The sequence below is a fragment of the Gymnogyps californianus genome, chromosome 8 (genome assembly GCF_018139145.2).
Source record: "Gymnogyps californianus isolate 813 chromosome 8, ASM1813914v2, whole genome shotgun sequence".
Lineage (NCBI taxonomy): Eukaryota > Metazoa > Chordata > Aves > Accipitriformes > Cathartidae > Gymnogyps > Gymnogyps californianus.
In genome coordinates, this window is record NC_059478.1 from 4,749,601 (window position 1) to 4,767,853 (window position 18,253).

The 18,253-nt window shown below is 44.4% G+C and overlaps 1 protein-coding gene across 1 annotated transcript in view; it reads right to left on the reverse strand.

Moving 5' to 3' along the window:
• Positions 1 to 993: 993 nt before the first annotated feature.
• The window catches only part of COP1 (COP1 E3 ubiquitin ligase), a 128,377-nt gene continuing 111,117 nt past the window's right edge, over positions 994 to 18,253 (reverse strand). Inside the window, 2 exon segments of the mRNA XM_050900833.1 lie at positions 994 to 1,703; positions 3,310 to 3,354. Of these exon segments, the coding sequence (XP_050756790.1) occupies positions 1,671 to 1,703; positions 3,310 to 3,354 (78 nt within the window). The 3' untranslated portion in view covers positions 994 to 1,670.

Genomic DNA, 18,253 nt, shown 5'->3' on the forward strand with positions numbered 1-18,253 from the left:
CACTTCCCACAGGTATCACTGTATACATTGCACCTTTGCCACCCACAGCTAGGAAAAGATGCTACGCCCACCAATTCCACTTTCAAGCTTAACGAGTTCTGGCAGCAATCCTGACAGCTCAGCGTGACTGCTACTCGTGAAGACTGTCTGCACCTTCTTACCCCCCCGCTATCCTGCCAACAAAGCAACAACGACTCTTAGCATCATGGTTTATTCCCCCTCCGTATGTACAATTAAGTGTATGCATGACCATTAAAAATAAGGCTACTTATATCATGGCTCTGAAACACATTACAAACCAACTCCATCCCCTCTCTTATTACAACATTCAAAACGCTTGGCTTTCATGGTGTGCAGAGAGGGGCAAACGCAACCAGACCACACGGGCAATTAAGTGGTGCAGGGCTTTGGTAACTGAATCTAGAAGCTTCCTCCTCTAGCTGAGATAGTCAACACAGCCAGGTCAGGGGGAGGGAGATCGTTATCTCACAACGTCTTGGTGAGGTCAGTCCAGGTCCCAGGCAACTGCAGGTCACCTCATCTCAGCACGTCACTGGTGGCAGGCAGCAGAAAGGCCCAGGCTCACACGGACAGGAGGACAACTTAATCCTCTCCTTTGGAGCTGCCCCTTTGGGTCGAGGCCAGGGTGTAAGGAGAGGAGGAAGGGGAAGGTGCCCTTCTCTTCTTGACGACCAGAGGACTTCAGTCTCCAGAGGTGTCAACCTGGGTGACATTTCTCAACATTTAAGGTATCTTAAAAAAATTAATAAATCAAAGGAACAACCAAACCATATCATTATGGGATCTCAAAGTGAATTGCTTGCATGTCCATGTAAGGCTTAGAGACTTTCTTTTTCCAATAGGGACGAAGAACAGTCCAGATGAAAGTAACTGGAGATGTGCAACTGAGGACAGCCCTGTGTGGTCCTGTAAGCTCCCTTCCCAAGTAAATCTGTTCCCATATGCAACAAGAGAGAATCTTCCAGCTTCAGCTTGTGGCTCAATAAATTTTATTATTCCTTTTTGTTTTTATTTAAAAGAATTTGTTTTCCTATCATAAAAATTAGACAACCATACCACCACCACCAGCAGCAGCAAAGTCTGTGGAGTTAATGTTGATGGCAGACAGTTCACTGGTGTTTCCAGTGTCTCAAAATGTCCTAGAAAGTCCATAAATGGAAAAAAACCCAAACATGATGGTTTTGGGGAGGAACATCAAGGTGGTTTCGGTTTCTTGTCCCACTGAGGATCCCAGATGAATACTGTAGCATATCAGCAGGACCAAGTACCTCATGCCTTGAGAGAAAACCCTTCATACCAGCTCCAGTACCTGATTAGTAGGGAAGATGAGACATTTAGAATAGGAATTTATGACATTCATTATCTCCTACATCAGCATATAGATCACTAGGACAGGACTGACCCTTCCGTCTCCACCCCTTACCCTTTATTCACCAGCATGCAATAAGATCACACAAATGGGATAAGCACTTGGCAAGGATCCCGATGTTGATGTCTGCTTGCGCTAGGATAAATTACAGCATGAAGCAAACCCATCCACAGTTGCGTCATTTCCACTCATCCCAATCAACCAGCTCTTGGAAATCTTGTAATGGAGATCAGAGATTTTGTCCTCTCAGCCCTCTGTGCTCACATTTCCCTTGTCCACGCTAAGATGGTGCAGCAGCCTCTGAAAGCATGGTCTAGAGATGGCAGAAGAAAAGTGACTATGAAGGCTGTCACAGCCTGTATTAACCTGGTCTGGCTTTACTGGGGAAAGCTCTGGAGCTTTAGGCCAGGGTACTGTCTGGCATGGCATCTGCCCCCAGACTGGAGTGGGTTTGTGCAAATCCAGTCCTTTCCCAGACCGTCCCACCTTCCCCCTACGTGCTTGCCAAAGGCAAATGGAAATACCAGACTTCTGACAGCCCTGGCTGTTTGCGCATTTCTCTGTCTACCTTCTCTCATTAACAAGCAAAGTGCATGAGCAAAACCTCTCCTCTAATCACTCTCCTGTTGCTGCTGGATTCACTTCAAGATATCAAAAGCATCTGTGCATTTTGTCCATTTTACTAAGAAGGAAGTGACCAAAGTAACGACCAACAAGTTCCAAAGCCTGCTAAATAAATCACCTATGAATGAGAGGCTACAGCATCACACGCTGCAACAGCAGGAGTAACCAGGCCACTTGTGGCCTAAAAAGGAGGAAAAAAAAATCTTGACATGCAGTCAAACACAGACCACTTGGATCTCTCCCCATTCCTGGTTTTTTTTTTTTTTGTGATTTTTCCAGGACTGTTCAAACCAGCAACTCTGGTCTGGCTCCAGAGAGCTGCTATTGTCACAGGGATGCAAGGGGAAATCAGGACGAGGACCTCAGCTTCATGAGAGTGACAATCCAGAGTGTAACTTTGCAAACAGCAAGTAAACCCCTTTATCAGCAGCTACAAAAAGCTGTCAGGGCTCTGGGCTACAAGCTTCTGGCATTAACCACCAACCCTCAAAAGCATGGTGGAGGTCAATGTTGCTGTGTACAATTTGGGATGGCATCAGACCTGGGGTTCTCTGGAGGATCAGCATCAGCCTGGGTTTGGGTACTGGTTTTGCTTGACTGTTTGACAGACACGTAAAGAAGGACAAAGTCTTTTTCATATTACTTGACATTTCATGGATAGAAATACATTGAACAGACACTCTGGAAGACTTTTAATTCAAGTGCTGAAAACCTGGCAAAATGCTGGCGTCTCGGTGCATGGGGAAGGCTGTTGCTTTCACAAAACCCTGCGCTGGCAGCTGCTGTCTGTTACAGCCAGTCTGGGCACCAGGAGTAAGCGAAGCGAGGGAGCATCCCTACTCATTTCAAACATTGCTCCAGCCGGCTGCACATCAGGAGCTCAGCTTTCAGCTCCGCTGCACCCGACGTCGGCGGCAGCAGCCAGAGGACGAGCTCTGGTTAACGCCGGCAAGTTAACGCACAGCCTCTGCTGCCACAAGAACCAGCATGAGCCTGGGGAGATGCTTGTGCCAGACTCTCCATGCTACCAGGACCCCAAGGAGCAGGGAGGCATGGCGGGTGCTGGATGGCCGCCAGCAGCTTTTCTACACCTTGCTTTAACTGGGTTTCATTGCTAGCACGCTGTCTGCTCGCTCCACCATGTGCCAGAGGCAAATACATCATTTAAATTACAAACTTCTACAGCTGGGATGACCTCCTCTAATGGTTTCTCCTGGCTGTACAGTTTCTCTGACCTTGCTCTTTACTAACAACAGATTCAAGCGTTCAAAGAGGAGATGCATGAAATAACTTACCTTAATTGTACCCTGACTGTTAGCAGCAATCAGCACGTTGGACTCCTGGAAAAAAAGAAGAGGCACTATCACAATCTGCCATTGCTTTTTTTTTTTTTTTTTTCCTTTTTTGGAAGAAGCAGCAGAGAAGCAGCAGTTGTTTTTATCTTAAACATTAGAAGTACATCTCATTTCAAAGGGACTTAACTCTTCCTATTTCCAAGATGCTTTTGAGGCTAAAAGTCTTTATAAAAAGTTATATTACCTTAAAGAATTAGAAAGCAATAATCCTTAGCGCTTGTACAGAGCTTTAAATCTCCAAAGCAATTTACAAACATGAATTAATCCTCACAGTCTCCCTGTGAAGTGGGCAAATAATAATAATAATTTTCATCTTTTGGCAGCATATGGACAAAGGTCTCCAGCACTCTAACTAAACCGACTAATCACCATGACAAAACCCCTCCGGTTCTGAGGCCACGCAACCTCTCACAGAGCCAAAAGGTTTCAGACAAGTAAAACAAAGAAGAGAAGAGATTAGAGAGCAATAGCAGATACAGCCAGTTTGGAAGGGAAGATAAACAGACAGGGCTCCAGCACCACTTTATTCAGAAAGGCAGCATCTATTTACCTCCTGCCAATTGATGGAGTTGCCTTTGGAGATATCCTGGTTGTCTGCAAATTAATGGTCTGCTGCATCAGTCAGGCAACCCCCAGGCAAAAACTGGGGGAGACAGCCTCTGCTCTTCAGACCGCATTCCTGATGCGACCAGCAAGTGCAGATGCACCCTCCCAAACCAAAAATCGTTCAGACAGGGGGAAATCCAAAGGAACGATATGGTGCTAATAAACCTAAAGCATGTAAGCGCTGGGGTGCCAGCGACAGCCCTGGAGATGCCGAGGTTGAACCACTGCTCCCAGACCGGTGTCCTGCATCCGTCCTTGTGCCAGCAGTTGTAGTGTATGCTGCCAAACCGCCTGCCGCAAACTGTTTTCTCTAAAAACGGCTGATATCTTTTCTCAGACACATTTTTCAATTTCTCCTGCTGCTGCTACCCATCCCCTGAAAAACTTGCTGTAATTATCCCATCGCTTAACACATGCTTTTTTAATAAACTCAGTGACTAGAATACGACCCGCTCCAAAGGGAGCGGAAAGGCAGCTCGACCCAGCCCCAACAGGGTTGCACGCTGCCTTGCCACAAGGTTTGGGACTTCGCACAGCCACCAGCTTCGAAGCAAAGGGAGAAAAATCCTTTTCAATGCAAAAACTCACTTATCAGGTAAGAGTAGCCTTGTGGTGGACCACTGGGCTAATTGTCATAGACAGATTTGTTCACCCCCGGTACAATCATTAGGGGATTACTTAAGACTCCTGATATTATCTCACCAATGATCCTCCAAGTCAAAGCTCCTGAAAAGAAAGTATATCCTCAAAGGAAGCATATACTCCAATTTCCATTAATTTGGTGGCTAAAAGAGTCTAACCTTATGAACTGCTCAGCTTCAGGTTAACAGCATTAAAATCAAAACCCAGCGGGGGGGAATGCAGATGTAAGTGTGATTTGGGGACTAAAACAGGGATCGGGATGCCTGATAGGATTCTGGAGGCAAGGGAGAGGCACTAGCAGCTATCTAGTGTGCAGTGCAAGGGACTTGAACTCCTAAGTACAGGTGATCCAGGGTTTGAATGATTCCTGTTTGCACTGTGAGTGATTGGTAATTCATCCTGCTGCTGCAGTCTGCTGGGGTGCCACTGTAAATGAACTCTGGTTCAATGAACAGTTTTACCTGCTAAATAAAATAAAAACGCCAGAGGGTAATATACTCTCACTCCCTTGTTCTTCAGAAGCCACTGTTTTTTTTTTTTTTTTCAGCAAGGTCTGAGCTAATCACCACTCTGCTGCTTTCATCCACAACCATGAGATGCAAACGGGAGCAGACAGCAGCAAAATTAGCACCAAATCTGTCATCAAACAAACAGTGACTTGCTTGTTAAGGCACTCTAGCACTGCTTCCCTGGGAACACAGCTAAGTAACTTGTTTTTAATCCTCTAAAGAAACAATTCTCTTCCTTCTGTGTTGCCTGTAAAACAGCCAATATATTCCACACGTTAAACTCCCACGCAAGTCGTGAAGATGCTTAGATCTGTAGGTTTGTAACTCGTGACAGCCGTGTGCATGTTGAACCAATCCTTTTGCCAAGACATGTATGAATGGAGTCACCACGTTCTCAAAAGGTAACCACCTTGACCACTTAAGTGGCAGAATACCTATTTCCCCTACCGCACCACTACAAGCATCTATATATCTCAGGCATGAAAAACAGGGTATCACCATCCATTGTGGTTGCATGTTCTAGTTCACCATAATCACTTGGTATTTCTATGCAGGACAAGAAGGTTGAAAGGCTGGCCTTCCTCATCCCTCCCACATTTGTTGTCTGCAGGAGCCAGAAACTCCCAAAGCAGAGGCAGGGGGTATGCTGGAGATCCACCCCGACTGAGTAGCCCTGCTCTGAAGAAATCAGTTATTAAAATGACTCTTCTACACATGCGCCTCCTCCTATGGGTGGTTAGCACTTGTAGCCCTTCTTAACAGGAGAGGCAGAAGGTACCAGCTGCCTTTGCTAAAAGAAGATTGAAGAAAAAAATGAACAAACACAACAAAGATCAAAAGATGAGGGTTAACTGCCGGGCAAGGAACAGCATTTTGTTCTGTGCGGCTGCTAATCTCAAGTATTACTGCAACCCGGTGGAAAGCCACTGACTGTGTAACCTGATGAAATGTGGCAACCTCTCCTCTGCACATCAAGGCAGATAAGGAGCGATCGGTGGAGACGTGGCGCAGCGCACTCGGGTCCCCTGCGATGAGATAACGTGGCATCTCAACAAGCCAGGGACAGCCATAAAATTGACAGGAGACAGCTTAAGAGTTTTGGTCCTGTTAAGTCAACAGAAAAGAGCAAGGCTCTGGGGATGTCAAAAGTATGCATGTTCTTGTCTCTTGGCATTACATACGAATTTAGAAAGATTAATTGACAAATGTAGGTGCATCTCAGGACTCGCGTTAAGATTAATATAGGGTGCAGTTCCAGAACTGCTCTAAGATGCTCCAGCGCTGAAGTCCTGCGCTAAGACTTGATGAACAGCCTTCCACACATGCCAACTTTTTCCTCAACTGCAGCGACAGTATTAGGTGAAGTCTGAAGGACAGCTCCTTGACATTGGGAAGGACTTCACTCCACCACAAATCTTTGTTATTGCCTACAGACTGGACGCATATCCACGCGGAGGTAGGCATTATGCAAATGAAGCTGTAAATCAGTCCTGAGTGCAAAGACAGACCAGACAGAAGCACCTCTGTCCTGACCCTGACACATCCCTGTTCTCCTGGATGCGGCACTGGATGAACACGACTGGTCCACCCACAGGAACTTAGGAGCATTTGCCCTTGGGATTTGAAGGGGCTTTCATTGATTGCACCAAAAGAAGAGATTTCTGCAGCATATTCTTGATGACAAAGAAAAACAAAATCAAATTTAGGACCTTCCTGAGCAGATGAGATACCTGCTACATTCATCATTCAAAGGAATTACTCACCCAGTGACAGCTGGGTTTTGAAGCACGCTGATTTCCTTCCCTCCTAGATGAGCCCTGTATTTGGATGGCCCTGGGGAAGCAATTTGTACAGGGAAGGAAGGAAGGGAGAAGGAGAGTCTGGCTGACTGCTGGTATTCATACAAGAGCAGTCGGCACTAAGAGAATCAGAAATGCCCTGGATGTTTCACAAAGCTTGAGGAAACTCAGCTGAACAACTGAAAAGTTGTCGGAGCTGCTTCAGTGCAATGGGGAGTAAGAGACAGCTGAAGTTGTGGCTTTTCCACTCTCTCTTTACATCTTCGTGCAAGAAAACATTGCGGGGGGGAGCACGACTAAGTGAACATCATCCCAGACGGACAGCTCTTAAAACCACACACACATCTCCTTGGAGGGACACACACTGATATCCAAGCGGACTCAACTCTACAGAGCAAGGGAAAGCTCCAGACAGACCCTCCAGCTAAGCTGTAAACCCATCCTCCCAGTAACTGCAAAGCTCGTCTCTAGCCATCCCTCTTCACTAAAAAGAGCCACCATGGATGCCCGCCTGCAGCCGCAGTGCTCCAGTAGTTAAGCACCCCTCTTGCCAGCGGGCTTGACCAAAATACTCAGCTGTGATTTTGCACATCTTCCTTTCCTGACACAAAACAGAGCGCCTGTCCCAAAGGGGCTCAAAATAGGCAAGACGAGCATAAATCACTCACATCTTTTTTTTTTCCCTTTAATATAATCCTTTGCGAGACCATTCCTCCTCTGTTATCCCACATATATCAATCCTTAAAGTGAAATTCAGAAGCTCACACTGAAGTACAAGCTGGAGCATGGTCTACACAAGAGGAGGAGCTTGGACACTGACTTTGAAACACCTCAGTCCCCCTGTTATAAATGTTCTGATTCACAGTTTCATTCGCAAGTGAACATAACCTACACTTTTATAGTTTGTAAATGCAATAGTTTTGTGAAAGCTAGTCTTACCAGGAACGGAATCAGAATACTTGAAGGTTGGGAACTGCAGTGGGTAGCTAACAACCACGGCTTTGACCATGTAAGCCAACACATAAAAGATGCAGCAGCACTCCTCTGTGCCATTAGCCCAACAAAACTAACCTTTAACAAAACTTATCCGACTGTTTCCTGCAAGGCTCATGCTGAGAAAGTAAGAAAGTTTGGCTAAAGTAGAAGTGATACAACATGGACCATTTCCTACTTTTGCACTCCCTCCTACCTTCTACAGATACCAGCAATAACGCAACGGGCTGAAGAAATTGTTCCTTAGGATTATAGAGATGCCAATGGTGAAGCAAGATGTGTCTCCAAGTGATACGTGCACACGTTCACGTGATGGACTGGAAATCTTATTTGGGACTTTCACTGTATTAAAAATAATTACAGGCCATGGAGTTTGTGCCTCTGTTATCCCTCCTTTTCTGCACAAACAAAGCATATTCGCCTCAAACTTCCAGCGCAGTCGTCATTGAGGTAAGCGTGAATTTTCTGGATTTTCAGCTACGTTTGTTCTACTGATTCACAGTTAGGATTCTTAAAGATCTTATTTTAAATTAACAACTTCTCACCTTCCCACCTCAGCAGATGTTTTTGCTAACGAATGGCTGGTTCATCAGCAATTCTCTTTCAAGCAGCCGGACTCGCTGCCAGCGAACCCTGAACACTTACTCAAAGGAACTGGAGCCTAATTAAGCAAAATTGTTGATACAATGGGAAAATATATTGGGTGAGAAAGCTTGCACTCAAGTGGCCATTGTCTTATGTTATTTATAGGCAGAATAAAAGTATATAGTTGAACTAAATCTAGTGCTCTTTGTACAGAAAGCCCTTTCTTTAAAGTAAAGCTACTCAGTCCTTACTGAAGCTGGCAACTATTACTCAGGTGCTGGCTTTTAGGACTGAGCTCCAGACCATCTGCAAGACATATTTCACCAAAACTTTTCCCATCATCATCATGTGTGAAGTCTTTTCATACATCAAAATATGTGAAAGCGGTCCCCCAACAGACCACCACTGCTTGACTGCTCTTCATCTTGTAATTAGCAGATTCTAATGGCTTTTCACTTGAATTCCCCTAAGACCTGGTTATTTTCTTGTTGTATGACTCAAGTCAGCTTTTGTTTTCGAAAGAAAATTACAAATTCTAACCTCGGAAACACAATGAACCTCCAGCGTCCAAAAATCAAGAGGTTTTTAAAAGCTAAACTGCTAGATTAGATCTCTTCCCAGCAGGACAATGTGCTGCACACAGAACTTTATTTTCTTTTTTCCACTGTTGTGATACAATCGTTATCAATGAAGGGGTGCACGGTGGGATGGTTAAGTGGCGCACAACCCTCTGTCTCCCTGTGTGCCAGAATTTACTTTATATGCTATCACACTCACCTAACATTAATCCCTTTTGAACAATTTTAAGGGAATATTTATTATCTATACTGTGAACATCAGGCCCAAGCAGAAATTAATTACTTCTTTAAACCGAGCACTTCTTTAAAGAACGAAGTCTTACGTACAAAAGATGTCGTACCAAGACATTTCAGAAGCAGCAACACCCAACTTTAGGTTTTAAACCTGGAAGAGAACACGTATGCCTAAACCGTGTCTTTTAATCCTTAGAAACTGTATTTTTATCTCTTTCTGAAGGTAATTCCTTTGTACACACAGAGATAAAGCCTCCTTAGGCTTATCTGGGCCCCCAGAAAAAGCAACAACTCAATGTATCTGAAAAATGTCTTGTCTGTGCTTCCTTCTAGATCCAGCTGCAAATACGCAATCTTTTGTGGTTTTAAGTTTATAAATGCTACACGATTACACCCGCACAGCATAATAAAGATATTTTCTTAACACATTAACCCACAGATTTAAAGATGACAGCACTCCTTTGGCTCGCTTTCTACAGAAAAACTTGCCTGCAATCATATACACACGTGTATAGTTTCTTCTCACGTAGGAATACATGGACACTCTACAAAGGGGAAAAAAAGCTTTCAAACAAATTAGTGTTTTCATCATCCTACATCACGCAGAGCTTGCGGCTTCTGCACAAGATGAAGCACGTCTCGCTAGGAAATGCGCGCAGGTAGAAATTCAACATCTCCTTGAATGCCTCCCTTCATTTTTCTGCAATTCCCAGACTTTAACCTCTGTACCAGGGATGCTTTTATCAAGTTTTCTGACACTTCCACATCTGGTATTTTCTAACCGCGACTCTCAATACATGAATATATCCCTCTTTCCTGCTCCCTAAAGAAGCAGTCTTCTCATTTTTGGATTTTACACTTAATACATTTTTCTACTCCTATTCAGACCAAACTCAGCACGAGAAGATGCTCTATAACTGGAAGCTTATTCGCTATCATATATACCCAGGTCTCTGTATTCACAGCACACGGGCACGCAGAGGAAAGCGGTCCAAGGCTTGCTCCAATGACACACTCAAATAAGTAGTAAGCTATCTCTCATCCAAGTGAGAAATCACTTTTTCTTAGCATGACCTTTCTTTTCAGCATGTAGCTCTCAAGAAAACAAGATCAACAAGGCAACTGAAGACCAGGCTAGAAGAAAATAGAAGTACGCACGTGTACGGTGCTGCACACAGACACCAATTTGCTCATTTCTACACCATCTTCTGAATTCAAGATGGAAACAGAGGCCAATGAGACTGATGGGAAGAGGGCAAAGAAAGCTCTGCAAAGGCAGGAGAACCAGCCAGCAAAGCCCACCCCAGGAACTGTTGATATATTACAGGCGACTGCCTCTGTAATTTAGTTGTTCTGGAACAAAACTGGTTTTGATGAGCGCCTATTTAGAATTCATGATGAGAATAACTCATCAGACACTTATTCTGCATCTACTGCAAAGTGAATTACACAGCTTTAACAGCTGTTGCACACTCCCCATCAGGAAAGGTAGGAAGACATATGTTAAAACCAAATTATGTTGGCATTAACCCCCATCCCCCAAAGGGCAAGTCTTCTCCTCCTCTATATTGAGCTCCACTGCCCATCTACCTGTGACAAGGTCTCTAAAGCTACTTGTTCCTGTGATCGTATATCCTGGGATTTCAGACACTTCCCATAAACAATATACTCAAGGCCTTGAACAAAGCAGCAGCAGTATATAAATATAGCTTGCAATAAGCCTATAAAAAAACGTATACATAAACATGCAACACATTAGCATCAATATTGCAAAACCACAGGAAATGGCTAGGCATTAGTTTAGTGAAAACAGCTTTTAGCATCTATTCTCTTAATACTTAAAGCTCCCAAATATTCGTTTGGCAATTCTACATAATGCAATGCTGTACGTCGCTTGACAACTGCACAGTCCAAGACCTGCGTTCCCTCTGCCGATACATTTTCCTCCTTTCTCTTCTACTGTTTGTTGCAGTCAGTCATTACATCATGCTGGAGATGATGAATTTAATCTCTCCCTAGCCAAGGGAGCATGCTGCCCTGCCCATCAGTGCTGTATGTGGCAACACCAAGCCCTAGGGTGCTATCATTACTATCGCTATTGCTTACGCCTCCCTTCCAAACCCTCATCAGAAACAAAATGTACCATCCGAAGAAACGGCCACCAATCTGCATGAGAGTATTCAGAAATGTGACCTAAATCTGGTAGTTTTAGATTCTAATTTTGCACAGATCAATGGCAAACCATCAGGGATCGGAGCTGTAAACAGAAATCAGTAGAACATGAAAAGCCTTTTCAGTCCAAGCTACCCCAAATTAGACAGACAAGCAAGTCCACCCTACGAGCACAGCCTACCACGAGTGCTACACAGCCCAGTCCTGAAGCACAGCAAGGACCACCACTTCCAGCTGCTTCACTGGGAAGGAATGGATGCTGATGGGAAACTCCTGAGAGATGCTAGAAGACATCCTTTCCCACACGTCCCAGCTCCTCGGTCCTCTAATTTATGACACACTCCTTGCCCTACTGTGAAGGGCAAACTCCAATTTAAGCCCTGCTTCATGTTTAGTTGGTTCTCTTATGCCTCTTTCACACTCATGATGTGTTCCCCCATCCCTCTTACCTTCTCTATTCTTCTTCCTTCTCCTTTTTGCCAAGTCAGTGCTTTCTCTTCCAGCTCAACTGTATCCAACGCTCCTCAGTTGCTCAGTTCCCTCTTTCAAATATTCCTCTTCACACTTGCATCAGCAATTCCCTAGTTTGTGCAAGAAGGCTTTTATCTTTCCCAGACCATCTGTCCCATATCCTTCGGGCCTTTTGTATTTGTGAGATCATTGTCCCTTGCATGGCATCTCTCATCATAACCCTAGTTTCAGCACTCCGTTCTTGAGTTTCAACTGCCTCTTCCACAGCACTGCGTACGTCTTCCCATCTCCTCCTCCCTCTGCTTGTGAATCCACCTTTGAAAATCCTGCTTACAGAACAGTTTCCTTTTCTTTCCAACCCTTTTGCCTCCAACGTGCTAGCACCAACACCAATGTGCACATCTTCCTTGGGTTCAGAAAGGGAATAGATGATGGTTAACCTTCCTCTCTGGTCCCAGTATCCAATCAATCAACTGTGTCTGCTCCCATAGGCCACCTTCTCTTCTTAGCTCTGTACTTCTAAGTCCCTGAATTCATTACTGCACTAGGATGACATATCTGTTCCTCTGGTCCCTGCCTGGGCTGTCAACTACAGCTCATTCTCACATCCACCTCAGAAACATCTGCCTAGATAAAAAACAGAGGACAGAAGAATATAAAGAGACAGAAGCTTTATAGTTAGAGACTGCAACACCATGCTATTTTGTGGGAACAAACCGCTGCTGGGCCAGGAGCTTTCAACAGGAGAAGGTGATCCATATCAGCAGCCTTGCAGATGCACACATGCCCCAGATAGCCTTTCTTTCATGCTTTTTCCTGATACACAAGAGCTAATACCGCCCGTCAGCTGCCGTGCTGAACTGGAGCACACCCCTCCAAAGGCTGACAAATGGTTTCTAAGTTGGGCCAAGAGGGATCGCTGCTAGGTGACACATCTCTGGTGCTCTGTGAAGCTCAGTGCACCATTGATGCTGCCAGTGGCTTCCCTGGGCCAGGCACTGGAGTTCAGATCCTGTTATTAAATCAATCCCCACATAGAAATACTATGAAATAAGCTGTTAGCTGGTCCAGCTCCTGCTTCTCTTCCTCTCCCAGTGCCATTAGTTTCAGTCTCTAAATAGCTGAATGATACAGGCTTAAAATTGACCCAACCACCTTGACGTTAATATTTTAAACTATTAAGTCTTAGTTCTCTAATGCCAATAAATCATTTATATATGCACATTTAATTAACAATCCAATCAGCAAAAACAACTTCGCATTTGCACAGCACATTTTATCAGAGGAACCAAAGACACATTACAACATTAATTAAGTGTAACAAATGCCCTGGTGAGGTAGCTAAGTATTATCCTACTTTGACATGTGGGGAAACCGAGGCAACACACTCAGTGGATTTGCCCAAGGTTAATCCAGATGTTCACAACGAGGCACTGAAGAAAAAAAACAGGGAGAAATACCACTGAGATTTAACTCTCCTAATAAGCATTCCTTTTCTGAACTGCAGAATTTACTTATTTGCCAATGAGAAATCGGTTCCAGCTGCGTTCCTCTCCCAAACAGACTAGGGGCACAAACCACCGCTACCAAGCATGCTAAAAATCAACCCTGAACTGCAGCAGCCTGCCAGGTGAGGCTGAACACACTGGGTCCAACATGATACCCAGCCAAGGGTTTTGCAGAACACTTAATGACCCTTCCCACCCCACAGTTCATACCTACACACACACATGTAAGCTCATGGGATGCAGGACACTTCCCTAGCAGTCATAGGTCCTAGACCTACGAGGTGTCTGGTATCTCCCAAGCGCTCCAACAACTCATCCAACCCTTGGGGAGTTTCACACCAGGCTCCCATGCCAGGAGCACGAGAGAAGAGCAAGAAATTCCTGAATGACACCAACTCTGCTCACAACACACTGAACAGTTATGAATCTTGGAAAATATCAGGTGTCCCAATATCCTCACTCTTTTACAAACCCATACTTTAATCAGTCTTTCAAGGCCACGCAGAGCCCATCCTGCCTTCTCCCCTCCCCTTCCCACATCCAGGAGACGACGCTCACAGCAGTCCCAATGGTGGCAACCCACACAACCGTGGCAGCTCTGTTTCAGGACATGCTCCTCTGTGCCTTCAACCTACAGTTCTAGATCCAGCAGTTTTGTTTGCTTCCCCCATTTGGTACAGAAAAACACTGGTTCCTGGGACTGAGGCTACAGCTGACAGCCAAATTGATTTGCCCAAAGTATCAGGGATGGTTTTTTTGATAGTGCCTGGCAGTCATCTAGAATTCAGTCCAACAGCCCATACTGGGGCAAGTCCAGCCTTGTTTTTTCCAAAAGTCATGAATTCTGCTCTGTAGGCAAATTACATGCTGTGGAAACACTTCAGGTTTCCCAATTATTATGTGATGAAACATTTCAGACCCAAATGATGCCTACTGTCAGTCCCTTTAACCCAAGTGCGTGCCTCTCAGCAAAGCTGGATGGATTTTCAGAAGTTCTCACTGAAACCAAGAGGAGCTCATCTCAGTATCTTTGGCAAATGGATCTCTATGATTAAGGGACCTGAGTATTGATATGAAGTCTGTCTCACATTGGCAGGATGCTGACCCTTCCTTCTCCAAGCAGAATGATGTACAAAGCATTGCTTACATGGGAGTAATCACAAAGTCACCAGTGCCTGCACAGCTCCCAGTCTGAGACAGGGTGTGCAAAAGATTAAATCATACAGAATTCCTCTAATTAAGGCAAGAGAGAGAAAGGCTTGACTAATATTCAGGTATTAAAGTGACCATAGGCTTAAGACAGTGCAGATAAAGCCCCGAACTAACCTCTGGAGAAAGAGGTCTTACAGCCGTGTAACTGGTGGGAACACGTGCTGGCCGGTGCTAGTGGGACAGAGTCAAAAGAAAACCTTACTAAACCTCTCACATGACACCGTCCCCTCAAAGCCAAAGTGGAAGAACAATTAATGCATTACAACCACAGATGGTGGCAATCAATACAGGAGAATGGTTTAATCATAGATGTCAGGAATGACGAAGGGAGCCAAGCCGAGTCAGGCTGGCTGCATCAGCAAGAGGGAAACACTTTGGCAGGAACTCATGAAATGGCTGATGGACTGAGGAAACCAATTTATTTAAAACTGATAATGGATTCATACTCTGCTACTGTTCATTTTATACAGTTAGGCTGTCAACTCTTTGGGGCAGGAAGCTGTCACTCGCTGTCTGTTTGGACAACACCTAGTAAATTGGATCTCCTGCTGATTGTAGCTTCTTTGCACCGTCCTAATGAAAATCACCTCCACCTCTAAGACTGGCCTGACACAGAGATGCAAAAAAAGGATCACGTTTAAGCAACCTGAATTCTGACATTTAATTTGTATGCTTTAACTGTAATAACATCCCTTGAACGTACCCATCCATTTTTAACTGGGATCCCACCACCAAACCAAACCCAAACCCTGATACTACAGTACCCCAAACCAACTAACTTTGAAAGTTCTGGACATATGTTAGAATCCTGACTGTTTTGTTAATGGGTCTTGGAATAATGTTGCAGGGGGACTCAAGTGCTCAATATCTGCAAAACACATTAACTATTCTGAATGTTTTGTTCATGCCAGCTGGAAGAGAAGGATGACGGTTTCACTGCATCTGCAAGCCTTCTAATTGTGTTACTGGATGGGCCAGAAGTCTGGCAGCCATGGAAATCAAAGCCCTAATTTCTCTTTAAGCCAGGAATAGTATATTTAATAGCAACAGAAACAGAGTCATGGGTCTAAGTATCAGCACTGAGGATGCTATCGGTGGCGGGGGGAAACGACAGCATACGTAAGATGCTGCGTCTCCAGCCGAGGTTGCAGGCAGGCAGGGTGGGGGATTACACATCTGCATGGCGAGCAGAGCTACAGCAAGGGGAGGGGAAGGGAGGCACAGCGGGAGAGCAAAAATCTCTCATCCCTGGAGGCTGCTTCCACCCAAAGGGCCACAAGCTGCTTGGTGGTAAGAACAGAAGAGGGAAGGGTGCCTGCCTGCAAGGTGGCCCAGCTTGTAGCTGCATAAGCCACTACAGGAAATATATATTTTTTTTTTCTCTTATATTTTCTATGCGACACTATATATATGTGCCACAGAAGTGAAATCACCAGGACCCAGTGAGATAAAAGGGACAAATTGTTTCTTGCAGAGAAGAATCAAGGCACAAACATTAACATTAGCATGTGTATAAGCTTCATGAAATTGTACCTATGCTAATGCTATTTATAACATACACCTATTTGTGAAAGAGGACTTTGATTTAAGGAATGGAAGTTTAATTAAGGTAAAACAAAAGTTTCCATTAATCTTGAAAGAATTCACAACCTGCTGCTCTCCTTCAACATCCAATTCAGCTAATGTTATAACAGGATCAAGCGCAGCACTACGTACCTGAAACCTCCCACAAGCCAGACAAGGCTGGGCAAGCTGTACCAAACCATGTGGCCTTCTCTAGTCTTGAGAAATAGGAAGCTTTCTCTCCTCAGAATACCGTTTCAAAAACGCCGACTGCAGTGGGCAGATATTTTCACTAGCCAGGGCATGCAGGAAAATTATGAAGGAGAAGAGATGTTGATAAACTTGAGATTGGCAATGAAAAATGGCTAGGGCCTACACCTGCAGGTTCTGATGGTATCAGAAACTGCATTTAATGTCACAAGCACAAGTTTACTCTTGAGTAGTAACTAGGTAAAATTCCAGTTATACTTAAATCTTCCCCCTGCACATACTCAAGTCATAGGGTTGTGTTAAAATAGTTTACTGTCTTCTGTTCCTGTGGTACAGGGTAAGCACAGGTAAGGATGGAGCAGCAGAGCTCAGCATCCTCCCCAGCCAGCAGAACCATATCCTCTTCACCTACATACAGCCAAGAAGGGGTTTAGAGCTGGCCTGGCTCATGGTCAGCGTGGTCTCTGTAAATCTATTATGACCGTATGCAAAAGGGAGCTGAACTGGACTTTGAGCTGGGTCAGGTCTGCAAGGCTGTTTGGAAGAGAGCAATCTTTTGTTCGTAAAGTGAAAGACGCTGGAATCTGTGAAAGAAGACACGTTGAAGCCCACAAGCCATTTTTGCAAGTCAGTTTTCAAAGTAAGGCCACACTGCAAAATATCAGCCTTGATTACCAAGTTGTATGGCTGGTATTGAAAGAGACAGTACAGTAAATTGAATTTTAATAAAGTCTGACTGTACATAAAAGGTGAAGAGCTTCATTAAACAAAACCATACAGAGTACAGATGAAACATATGAGGTTGCTTCTCTAATATCCTACTACTGATGCTTTCTCCATTGTATTTATCTGGGGGGAGAAGCGAGTGGGAAGAGAAGACAGCTATGCCTTAGGTATTAAGAATGATGAGAGTACAGCTTTATAGCTTTAGTACAATAAATGCAAAGCATGACACCTTCCCTACTTCGTTCTGCAGAATGAACTATTCAGAAGATAATAATGAACTTCACATCATCTAGAGGACTCAATTGTACTCTGCTGCCTGCTTCCCTAATCCCATCCATCTAAAACACTCCTGAATCCAGACAGACGAGTGAAACAGCAGCAAAAATGCACCTGAGAAATCAGAAATCACAGGGTCATTCAGCTGTTGAAAAGCATTTTAGATTTAAAAACAAAAGATGTAAAAAAAAGCCCACCAAGGAGTGAGTTTAAAGTCAGAAGAAAAACATAGGATGTCTTTAGACAAGTCATTGATTGGGGGGGGGAATCCAAACTTGACACACAGTTCTTAGAGAGAAATCCCCTATTCTTTCATTCACCTTCCACTTTCCCTCTCCTCGACTTGCTCATTCACCTCCCTGCAACTTACCCTCCCCTAAGGAATACCAGGAGGTAGTCCCTGAATTCTAATTGCTTTTGCTATTCTACTAAATCCCATAGATTTAAATGGGCAAAATTAGCGGGACTCGCCTATCAGACATTCTCCACAATACGAGATGAGAAGTCACCTGAAGCTCTAGACAGGCTTTCTTTTGTTTATGGCCTTTAAATAATTCAGAGAGGAGTTGTCAAGCTGAATCTGCAAAGCTCCCTTGACTTTGGATTTACACTATTAGACTGCCTGCCTATTGTTTATAAAGACAAAAAGGAAAACGTTATGGGATCGTATGTCTGCATGGGAGGGGAGTCAAGGACTAGAAGAACAAGGGCTGTCAGGACAGAATTCATAAAAAAAAAAACAGATGGGAAAGCAAAAGTAGGCAATAGGTGAAATACAGATGTACCAGCAAAGCAGCAAG